The sequence below is a fragment of the Ambystoma mexicanum genome, chromosome 7q (genome assembly GCF_040938575.1).
Source record: "Ambystoma mexicanum isolate Mex_15411 chromosome 7q, UKY_AmexF1_1, whole genome shotgun sequence".
In the NCBI taxonomy this organism is placed as follows: Eukaryota; Metazoa; Chordata; class Amphibia; order Caudata; family Ambystomatidae; genus Ambystoma; species Ambystoma mexicanum.
This window is the reverse complement of record NC_090941.1, coordinates 1,026,365,760-1,026,378,261: the sequence shown is the minus strand read 5'-3', so window position 1 is coordinate 1,026,378,261 and position 12,502 is coordinate 1,026,365,760. Positions and strand designations below refer to the sequence as shown.

At 46.9% G+C, this 12,502-nt stretch overlaps 1 protein-coding gene across 4 annotated transcripts in view; it reads right to left on the bottom strand.

The window, feature by feature from the left end:
* NUMA1 (nuclear mitotic apparatus protein 1) overlaps window positions 1-12,502 on the bottom strand; it is a 1,289,555-nt gene that overhangs the window by 654,805 nt on the left and 622,248 nt on the right. For all 4 annotated transcript variants that reach the window (XM_069640302.1, XM_069640305.1, XM_069640304.1 and 1 more), the window contains exon 12: window positions 9,805-9,945. In XM_069640302.1, coding sequence (XP_069496403.1) covers window positions 9,805-9,945 — 141 coding nt within the window. The remainder of the gene's footprint in view (window positions 1-9,804; window positions 9,946-12,502) is intronic.

Here is a 12,502-nt window from a genome sequence, read left to right as displayed (position 1 = left end):
CTGGCCAGGTTACAGGTCATTGAAGGCAAATTCTGGCGTTGGATCTTGGCTTTACCTCCTGGAGTCCCAATGGCCCTCATAAGGCTAGAACTTGGGCTCCTCTCCCTAAAAGAAATTGCTTTAAAAAAGAGAGCAGATTTTTTTATGAGGATTATTAGCGGTACCACAAATCCGCTATTGATGGCTGTTCAGCAAGAACTAGGCAAAAGTCCTGCCATTGGTGTTATATATGATCCTATGATTACATTTTTAGCAGATCGATTGGACTTGCAGAGGAGCCAACTATTCGAAACCAATGCATAGTGTGCTCGGCAAGAGAGTTGTCTTATGGGATTTGATAGAAAATGTTGCTCACTTGAGTAAACTAAAGAGACATCAGTTTGTTCCACAAAGACACTGACTGTATGAAGCCGCAAGCATATTTAAATCTTTGACCAGCCAAAAGACTCAGGCGATTCATTATCTTATTAAGATTGGAACAACTTGGTGGCCAGCAGCCGTACGATGAGGACGTGCATTTTTGCTGCTCCCATGCCACCGGCCTTGTCCTGCAACGATCCTGCATTAAAACTCTTCTGTGACGAGCCCCAAAGTAGCTCACCGAAACGTGAACCTCTGCTGCACTGAATCGCACTGCAACGGCGTGAAACCGGAGAGTGGATCGGTTTCCCGAGCAAGCGCAAAGTCCAGGGACCCGAAACGAAGGCCGCTTCCAAGATGGCCACCGTGCTTTCGCAGTAGCCGGAGACCGAGGCAGAGGACGGCGAGCCCCTGAAACCAAATCGGACACCGGGCACAGCGTCTACGGGCGCACGTGAGGAGCCGGCTCTGCGTCCGATATCCTGATCACGACGGAGGTGCTGTGCGGCAGCCGAGGGCGGGCTTTGCCCGTTCATGGGCAGCAGGTATCGACCCGCTGTTAACCGCTGCGGGGGAGCCTCTGCGGACATTCTGTAGCTGCAAGCCTGGGGCGTGCCCGGAGGACGAAGCGCAGAGTGGCGGCGCTCAGACTGTGGAAAGGCGCCCGTCACCTGCGGACCATTCCCCACCGCGAGAGAGTGATGGAAGTCCAGGCGGGCTCAGTGGACGATCCACGGAGTGACAGCGGGCGCTCTGCTCGCCGTAGAGCGCCCGCACAGAACCCCCAAGACACGGCCCCAACAACCCGACTCCCGAGTGTGTGCAGGGTGGTAAGGAGCGGGAGATGGTTGGGTAGAAAGAACTGGCATCCCCCCACTGGTTGACGGACATTGAGATAAAGGTGCACACAAAGTTAGTGCAGATATAAATAATCGCCTTGCACGCCACGCCCCACTGCAACCGCCCGGCAACAGCGGCCTATCCTATCGACCAGCACTCCCCCACATCAAGACTCCTGCACCAACATCCTACTAAGCAGAAAGATGGGTAAAGATAAGCCCAGGAAAACATCTACGCAGAGTAGAATTGATCAATATTCATCTACTTCAGTGCCTCGCTCACCAGCGGCCGATCTAGATCATGTGGAAGGAAATATCTCCCTCAAGAGACATAATGAGTGCCATTGCCAGCTCCAGGACCTCAATGGAAAAAAAGATGGACAAAATTGGCGCAGACGTGTCCTTGTTGCGCCACGACCTGCAAAAGCTGACCTCCCGTACGGGAGAAGCGGAGACACGAATCTCGGAAACCGAGGATGGCTTACGTGGAGTGAATCGACAAGTGTCGAGCATGTTAGCGCACATTAAAACCCTGGAAGCAAGAGCTGATGACAGTGAAGGCAGATCCAGCCGCAACAATATTCGCATAGTCGGCCTTCCTGACAAAACAGAAGGGGAATGCATGAACTGTTCCTCGAAGAATGGCTGGCAAACACCTATGACGCAGAGTCATTCTCCAGGTTCTTCTCCATCGAGCGTGCCCACCGTATCCCAACTGGCAAGTATACACAGGGATCTCCACCACGCACAGTCATCGCCAGATTTCTGAATTATAGGGACGGGACACTGTTCTCCATCTGGCGAGATCAAAGGGCACGGTCACATTTAACGGATCAAGGCTAGCCTTCCTTCCCTGACTTCACCAGGGAGGTGCAGAAAGCGCACCAATCATTCCACCCGCTCAAGAAACAATTGCACTTGATGGGTGTTAATTATGGGCTAATCTTCCCGGCCCAACTCAAAATATTCCACAAGGGCACAACCGTACACTTCACTGACCCTAGAGAAGCGTGGAGCTGGGCTGAGCGTCATATAGAAGGGGACTGGAGCGCCGAGGGAAGAAGGGAACGCAATAGCCCTCGACCAGAGCGGCCCCCGGAACAAGAAACGCAGCAGCAACCCCAACCAGAAAACCAGCAGCAGGGAGATACATGAAGTAAAAGCAGCTGTGAGCAATACGATAGCGTCACCAAGTAATATAACGCCATGGAGCCTCCGCTCCCTACAACAGTCTAATCACAGAACACATCCAGGCCGGTGGCTAACAAATCAAACACCCGCCCCCCGAACCAAGACTTAAGTTCCAGCACCACACGGAAGTGCTGTAAAGTTTAACTGTTCACATGTTGCTGTTGGGTCGACAGATGCTTCAGTTGAGGGTGGAGTGTAGGGAGGGGGGAGTTGGAGACTACATTTGTCTACAAATTTTAGCATACAAAGGTACCGAGAGCAATGTAAACCTGGCCCATGCTGCCATTTCGCTGCAAAAGCACCAAAGGAAACACCTGTGAGAATTTACTTCACGCACCAGATGCCACCTGAAGCGACTCCAACTACTAGGCGCCGAACACTCATGACATGGAAAGTCAATGGGCTAGGCTCATGACATGGAACGTCAATGGGCTAGGCTCCAGTATCAAGAGAAGGCTGGTGTTACGGCATTTGAATCACCACTCCCCTGATATAGTCCTTCTGACCGAAACCCATCTGGCAGGAACCTCATGCTAATTTTTCCAAAGATCTAATTACCGCACAGCAGTACACGCGGGCTTCTCCATGGGTGCGAGATGAGTGCTGATACTCCTACATAAAAGGCTCCCTCTGGAAATCACGCATACCACACAAGACAAAGGTGGCCGCTATGTCCACATCCAGGCAACAATATGGAATCAAACCCTGGCGATCCTGACAATATACCCCCCCACCCATCTCTACTCAGTGCTCTTCTAGCAGACATTACCCCAATCCTTGCAGAAAATGATGCAGATACATGGGTGCTTGGAGGAGACTTTAACGAGGTCATGAACAATGTCTCAAATCGCTCACACCTGAGGGCAAGGAATCCCGCTGCCACCACCAAACTGGCGGCATTTGCCTCCGCACTGGGACTACGAGATGCATGGCGCGACATACACAACGATGTCTGAGAATATTCCTTCCACTCTGGAGTGCACGCCTCTATGTCCAGAATAGACTACTTTTTCCTGCCAAATCAAAATGTGCACCAAATATGCAACGCATCCCTACTCCCACGGGGTATCTCGGACCAATCCCCGCTGAGCCTGGAACTAGAAACTGGGAGACCGTGCCCCCCCACCTACATGGCGACGGAACACCTACTATTTGGGGTTCCCGGAGCTACAGGAGAAGATAGAGACAGCCACTTCCAATTACTATGAGCTAAATACAGGATCGGTCGAGGACCCTACCACGCTATGGGAAGCCTACAAATCAGTTCTGAGGGGCGACATCATTTCGTGGACGTCAGCAAAGAAAAAGCACACTGTGAACAGATTAAGTCTGCCGAAGAGGTGGTGACCAGGGAGACAGAGCACATCACCAATGATACCCCGGAGACGAATCGAGCGTTAACGCTAGCGCAAAAGAAACTCCATAACCTATCGCTTGACTGTGCCCAAAAGGCACACCACGCCATGAGAGCACGCCTTTATGATTGGGAGAAAAATCTGGAAAAATGCTCACTTGGCTGGAGAGATGAGAAGAGGGGCACCGAAAGGTGAAATGTATTAAGGCAGCAGACGCAGAACCAGTCTCCACTGATGCGGAGATGGCAGAGCGATTTGCAAATTTCTACAAGCCCCCAGCCACCACACCAGCCAATGACACGCTCAACAACATTGATCTCCCAATACTTACCATGGAACAGGTCCACCCTGTTAGACAGCAAAATAACAGTGGATGAAATATCTGCGGCCATCTACCAGCTACAAACGGGCAAGACGCCAGGACACAACAGGTTCCCGATCGATATCTGGAAGAAGCTGAACCACCTGGACATATCCATACATATGCTCAACAGGTTCGAGCACTCACCGGACCTCCGTAAGGCCACCATAATAGTGATCCCCAAGGAAGGCAAACCCCCTGATGAGTGCAGCTCATATAGACCCATATCCCCAATCAATAGTGAACCCAAAATCTTGGCCAAAGTGTTAGCAAATAGACTCCAAGCTGTCATCACAACACTGATACACCCGGACCAGTGTGGCTTCATGCCCCAAAGGTCGACGAGAATGAATATTCGCAGACTCCATCTGGCATTATAACGAGCACCCGTGCTACAACAATCACTAGCATTACTGGCCATAGACTTTCGAAAAGGCCTTCGACACCGTCTATTGGGATGCTCTATGGGCGATCATGAGGAAGATGCAATTTGGTGATTCCTTTAGAAAATGGGTCAAACTCCTTTAGCAGAGGTAAGGGTAAACGGCTGGCATTCGCGTATATTCCCATTGGGTAAGGGTACCAGGCAAGGCTGCCCACTTTCGGCTATGCTATTCGCATTAATAATAGAACCGCTTAGCAGTCATCCTACAGAGCTCACCCACGTGGCACGGCTTCTGCTGGAATTCAGAGTGGGAGGACAGGGTGTCCCTGTATGCCGATGACCTTCTAGTGTATCTGGGGGACACAGCGGTTTCCTGCCCAATAGTAACTCAATTACTGGTGGATTATGGGGTCTTTAGTGGACTAAGAGTGAATTGGGTGAAATCGGTGTTCTTTCCGGTAAAGGGGATAGACTGCATTCTGCCTTCCGGCTCCCCATACCGTATTGAAACCGCACCGTTCCGATACCTTGGCGTCCAAATAAAAAACAGACTTGACAATTATGTAACCTAAAACCTACACCCCCTGGTCAAAAGATACTCGCAAGATGTAGCTCACTGGGCATCACTGCCATTGACGCTGTTCGGCAAAGCGGCACTCTTCAAAATGCTGGCCCTGCCCCGATTCCTCTATATCCTCCAGAACGCCCCTCTCATTATTCCTGTTGTAGAATTCCACACAATAGACAGAACACGTAGGCTCCTATGGGCAGGGAAGCACCCGAGAATAGCGCTTAAAACCCTCCAACGCTCAGTCTGGGAGGGAGGAATAGGGCTACCGGATATCCACGTCTACTACTGGGCGTCCCAGATGGCGACAACAAACGACATTCTGCACGGGGACCCAAAGCTCCCCCACATACAGGCTGAGATTGCTGCCCGTCATGATAGGACCCCGATTGAAAGCCTATACACTAGTGTGAATCGTCATCCTAAGGGCACGATCACAGCCCAAATATGGAGGGATACTCAAAAGTACATAGGTTGGGACAACATACTCACCCGGTCCAGCCCATCTGGAACAACGTCCATCTTGCAGGTCTCGACAATCTCCCTAAATGGTCGGCTTGGGTAACAGCTGGTATTCATACCATCAAGCAGGTATATGCAAATAATCAAATAATCCCGTTTGTTGAAATCTCATCCACACAGTCTCCCTGCCACTGAAAGTTTCCACTATAATCAACTACACCATGCACTAATGGAACAGAGCGCCCGCTTACTGGAAATGCCAGAGTGCACGCCCATAGAGAGAAATAGTTATCGACCGTGTGAAAGCCAGGATCACATCCACCATGTATAACGCCATCTACTCCTTTGCCACAAGAGAGCTCTCGAGCCTGAAACTCAAATGGGAAGGGGATGTGGGCCCGATTCTACCCGAAGACTGGATTGAGACCCTGATGTACCCCAGGGAAACGGCGATCTCAGCAAGAATCAGACTCAACCAGCTGAAAATACTCCACAGAATATACTACCCTCGAGTGGCGCTATATAAGTGGGGCAAGCCATCTGATCCAAAATGCTTACGTTGCAAGCAAGAAGAGGGGACATTCTATCACATTCTTTGGCAATGTACACAAGTACAACACTCCTGGCGTAGCTGCTGTGATAGACTCGCCAGAGTCCTAGGCCGACCTATCCCTACTGACCCCAAACTCCTTCTACTGGGTATCGATACGGAACAGGACCTATAGCGCATTGAAAAGCTATTAGTCTCAACATCCACCGGCATAGCTAAACGAAACATAGCGCAACTATGGGGTTCTGAGATCACTCCACAGTATGAACAATGGAAATCAGACAGACGCAATTATCCCAATGGAACGACGGGTTTACCAAGCAAGAGGGTGCCCGGGCAAAGCAGACAAAGTATGGGGGAAGTGGGAAGAGATGTTGTGAAACCGGTACAATGTGAAATAATCCAGCTTGTAGTTGAACATCCTCGCCGCCTCTGGGCATAATAGATAGGTCATTAAATCCTCTAGTCATCTTTAAGAACTGAACGTGAAATGTCAATGGACACTTGATATGGTCAATATCTTCTGTATTCCTAACCTCACTTGTGTTTCTACATTGGCCCGCATATCGGCAGAGGTTCCTCATGTAGCTCTACCACATGTATGCACAGTTTTATGTTTGTAAATTTGTATGTTATTGTATTGTATTGTAACACGAAAAGACAATAAAACATGTAAAAAAAAAAGATTCGAACAACTTCCCACCAGGATGAATCTGGGGAGTAAAGAAAAAATTCCGATAGATGACCCAATTTGCCTTCTCTGTAAGCAAGCAGAAACCCATGAGACAGCCAGGCATTAATTAACGAAGTGCCATTTTATGGTCAATAATATTCAGTCACTACTAGACAAATATGTACATAATTTAGAAACCATTGGCGAATTGTCTTTGGCAATATTGTACGAATTTTGGGAACATGAGTTTATTGGTGGCCATATACAATATATGGATAAAGATAGAATCCAGCCTGGGTCCTTTGCTATGAAAATATGTTAAAATAGCAATTTTACTACTCTTGACAATTCGATTGGGTATGGCAGAATATTAGGGCTGGCAATTGACTGTGTAGGTGTGCTATATAGCACTTTATTCTCCTTAAGTTTATGAGGAAACTCCCACATTAATATTCAGTCCTAGTGCTCACGTAAACCTGGAAAGGTAATAGGTACTTTGCTTTTTGTCTAAAACATTTTAATGTTGTTTTAGTATGTATTATATGATGTAAGTACAGAGATTGTTTTTTTTCCTGTATTTTATACATTTGCTTGATGTGTAAAGTTTAAGTTGCTTAGACTAAATCACATTAAATTAAATAACAAAAATAACAGAATACGATCGTGCAAACGTATGTAATTTTTTTTTTTATTTGCTTCCAAAACGTTTTACAAAGGAATATTTAACATACCAACGAAAGCAGAAAATGTAAAACATTATCCAAAAAAAAATAAAAGATTCGTCAAATGCAGAATGGAGATGGAAAGGTACACAAGGCTTGCACACTCTAGGTCAACTACAAACTCCAATTTTGACTTTCTTCTAACCAAGGAGAGCTTTACCAGGACATTCCTCGAGGGCCCAATCAATGTAACAATATTAAAATCTCAATGTTTAAAACAAATGTTTTAAAAGTAGAATATATTCAAGTAACGATTGGTCTAGCAGAACGTAGGTACTGCACTTGCAGTCTGAAAGCAGAGGGGGGCCAGGGGCTCCCTTTAAATCAGGAAAAAGACTTCCCAACAAATGTCGGACTTGAATGCTTTCCTAAGAAAACGAGGCCGGCTAGATTCGCAGTAAGGGTGGTCATCATTCTGCACCCGAGAAGAACGCTGCCCCTATCCGCCATGCAGCCAATTGGGACTCTGGGCGTTCAGAGACGGGCTGGGCCGCCACGTCCCAAAGAGTTGGTTACTTGATAGTAGCCCCTGCACCCGTACCCGACATGGGATGATTTACGGGGAAGGCGTTGACGGGTACTTTGCTTTTTGTGTGACTTGGATGCCGGGAATCGCGATTCTGTGGGGGGGAGGGGGGGGGGTTTGAGGGGGGGAAGCATGGGCAACAGGACGTGGTTGACCTCTATGATGGGTATCCAAGGATCCCCAAATTAACTATTCCGGGCACTTACTCTGCTTTCTCAAGTTTGCCGTGGCCAAGCGCGAGTCCTGTTTTCAGTTTGGGCCATTAGGTGTGCCTGAACTATTGCATTAGAGTGCAGCTAGGGAGAAACGACTTATGAAGAGGGGCACACAGCGTGTAGGTGTTTCAGTATGTGCCCACCTATTGACTGCCCATAACACTTATACTGACAAACTCACTCCCCGAGTTTTCTCACTACCCCTTCGAAAAATGGAAACGTTTATAATTAAACTAAGTCATAAAAAATAAAAACTGACTGCCCATGGCCATGCTAATCCCTATGGCCATTCCCACCCAATTCCTGTCCCTACCCGCCCAAAACACCTCCACATGGGAACTCTTAAAGCTAGCTTTGTCAAGCCTTTCCATCAAACTCTGCACTCTAAGTGCCTGACAGTGTTTTTTAATAGCAGTCTTCCGAGAGTTAATGACTTAATATAAGTTGTAAACACGCTACTAAGGTAATAAAAATGTCTTATGCAGGTCTGCCTTCAGCCATTCGATGTATAAGCACTCACTGAAGCCCTGTCAAAACAAGCATTGGCTTTGCTAGGCACTGCTATTAGACGCCCAGCTACATGCACCATTGTGCACCTGCCACCATCAATGGCCAGTTAATACTCCTCCGACGGCTGTGCCTGGCAAGTGCCTTTCCCATGCCTACTACTTCACACATCCCCTTCTTAAACATTCTCCTCCTCCACCTTCCAATCCGTTCTTCCGACAATGTCTTCCTTTCTTTTTCTTGGCACATTTCTTCCTTTTCCACATCATGCTTGGCGGTCGTTTAAAAACACCCCCCATCTACCTCTCCCTTTCAGCTGCCTCTGCTCTCCCTTCATGTAATTATGGTATTCGCTCTAGACTTGATTTACACGATCCCTGAACTTTGTGTTGCTCCTTGCAAAGCACCTCCTCTTTCTTTCACTACATGCTTTGGCAACCATGCTGTAATCGCTTATGATTAATGTTTGAACAAGTTGTCTGTAACCTCGCCGTGATACCCGAGGGTCTGGGCGTGCAATATAGGCAATAAATACAAAATAAATAAAATAAAAGAAGTTCTTATACGAGTTGCTGTCCGATACAGCTCGCGCCCTGGCAGGAGATGGGACAACTTTATCGCATTAATAAAGGCTGTAGACACTGAAGTACCAAGTCAGGCTCCGCAGAGCGGAAGCAACAAAGCACTTCAGAAAGTCACCTTAACATAAGCCTACTGCAACAGTCCAGTATGGATGGATGCACCAAGTAAGCAGACACATATGAAGTAATAAAGCCTGCATGGGACACCGAGGACTGGTCCATCACATATAATAATAATAAATAATAATAATTTGGCATTTATATAGCGCTACGAACCCTCAGGTATCTGAGCGCTGCTTATTATTACCCACGGTGTGTGGTGCATAGAAGAGAAAAACACGCCACTTTTGTCATACTGCGCCGATATATTTTATGCTTGGAAAAAGGGAATTACATTTGCAACACCAAAACATGGCCAAAGTACAATTCGCAAGAATTAAAGCCCGTTTGTGCCTTTAGCAAAATAAATATGGCATGTAAAAATCGTAGTCACGTGACTGTCAAAGTACCTTTACGTCAAGAGCAGTACTGAGGTCGCTTTCCATCTGCTTCTCTTTTAACTTCCACTCATGATGGGTCTTGGTATATTCGTCGGATATATCGTTTAGTTCACTCTGGGTCCGCGTGAGCCGATTCTCTGTATCCCGCACCTGAAAGCAGAAGCACAAAGTCATTACATCACATCTGCCCGTCGTGTTCTCTTATACGAGCTTCCCTCGGGTTCCGGTGAAGACCTCATTAAAAGGAAAGGTTCTGCAGACTTCATGCTTCACGGGTCACTTGTGATTTCCAACACAAACATTCAGTTCATTGGTAACAAAGACATCGAATTAAGACTAAGTCGAGGCCCTTCGCCCGGGGCCTCAGGGAGGAAATGCGCCTGTACAGGGCACACCTGGGAATGCTCAGAGGGATGCCCACATGGGGCACGTTTTCAGCAGTGGAAGCAGCACCCTTGCATGCACGATGAGATCTGCAGTAGATCATCCTTGAGGGGAGAAAAGCTGCACTTTATTAGGGGCACAGCGTGTTGCACTTTGCACCCTTAAAAACTAAGCTCATGTGATGACAGCTGGTCTTACCTGCCATGGAGCTGTGGGAGGAAGGCGGTGCAACTAGTAACAAGTCACGCCACCCCTCAGTTCTCCACATGCACACAGCACACCATTTATTTGCCAAGAGCCAATAATCACAATTAGAGGACTCATCACTTATGCAGGAAGGAGGCTGGAGTGGTGCGAAGAGAACTGTAAAAAGCCGGACTGCCGGGACGATCTATGCCGCTTTGGCATGTGTGTCCCCCTTCAATATTTATTGTCAAAAGTTTTGTGGATGTGGTGCGCTCTTAACATTTAACATAATCTGGATTATTTTTATTATTCATAGCTTTTAACGTTCTGGCAGAAGCAGGCGTTGTCTGAGAATTAAAGTGGCTGCATAGATCAAATGAAAAGAAAAAATGACAACTCAAACTGGGGCGGAGACCAGATACAGAATAGAAGATCATACACCTTCCCAGTTGGAATTTTCAAGATATACCTAAACGAAAATGTGGGTGCACTAGGAGGAGGAAACAAGCAGAATTAACTCTTGCAGGCATCCACATACCTATCCCACTCCCTAGATAGAACCAGAGCACACGGTTTTCACCCGGCCTCATGGGTCATCTCTAGGGCAACCGGTAATTGTTTCAAAGCATACCAATTTGTCTAATACAGGGTCTCAATGTCCTGCCCAGTCAGGATTACACTGCATGCTACAACTATTGAGCAGACAACTAGTGGCACTGAAATATCAGAGCCAGCACATGCGATAGATCTAGAATCTAATAGTGACCAACAGATTGAATGAACAGCTTTGTATGGCGCACTCAACTTTGGAGAAACGGTCTTGAAATGCAGGAAAACCTAGACAACCATCCGAACTGCAGAAATAAACACATTAAAGTGAGACAACTGGGATTTGTGTTTTTTTTGCTCCCTTTGAAAGCTAGCCAGACTGGATAACCAGCTACAATTGACTCCAAAGTTTGCATCTAAACTCTGAAACCTCTGTCCATAAACAGAGGTTTTAAATTTGGAAAGAGACAAATTGGCATTTTAAGAATGGGCAAAAGCGAGATAATTTCTCGGCTAGATGAAATTGTGCCCTGCCCCTTTAAAGCCTTCCATATCAAGCATGCAATCTTAAAAAAAAAAAAAAAAAAAAAAACGACCAAATTACTTCCACCTGGTAATATTCTTCGATGGATGTTCCTCCCACAAATTCCTCATCTTTGATATAGCCAATATCCTGCTAGCATTTAACATTACTGAGGACTCTCAGCCTGACAGGGAGTATTCATGAGCAAGTGAATCCATGTAAAATACCCATGCTGGACAACAGGAGTTACTGGTAAGTAACTTGGTCGATATCTGATATCATGCGGCTTCCATCCCAGCTCTTGATCAGGACGTAGACAATGGTATAAATAGCATGCACTGCGCCTGTTGCCTCAGATTCTGTTCCCCCGCCCCCATTTATGCACAGACGTCTCGAAGGTCACCAAAAACCCAGATGTTGAAAGAGGAAGTTTGAAAACAATGGAAATTCACACAAAGGTAGAGGGGTAGGTTGGCAGGGCGATGAGGAATATGTGGGAGGAACATTCATCAGAAAGAACATTACCAGGGGTAAGAAATGTGTTCTTCTAATGGATTGTGTCCTCCGACGCATTCCTCAACTTTGATAGACTCCCACAGCAGTATGTAGCTGGAGGTGGGAAAGGAGAATGTATTCATGATTTTGTGGGGTGAAATCAAAGGCCCCAAACCAACAGAACTGAGAGGGCCCACTCAAAAAATGACCTGCCAGCTATCATAACAAAACCTTCACACTGAAAATGGGCCTATTAAGACAGACTATGGGGTTCAGCAAATTACACAAGGAAGGGTCATGTGAAAAAGACCTACGTCATTACAAAGGGAAAAGCAGTGGAGGAAGAAATGCAAAAGTCACTTTCACATGGAAAGCAGGATTTTCAAACACGGCCATCAAAACATTGCATGTGCGTTTGCAATTTAAAGCAAGACATGAGAACAATGTTCCCCAGCTGAACAATAGGTCAGGGAAAGACAGTGCTTTGACAAGATGTAATGTATATTATGCTTCAAATGGAAAATAATGGCAACATTTGATAAGGAAAGCACACTTTGTTTCCAGTGGTCA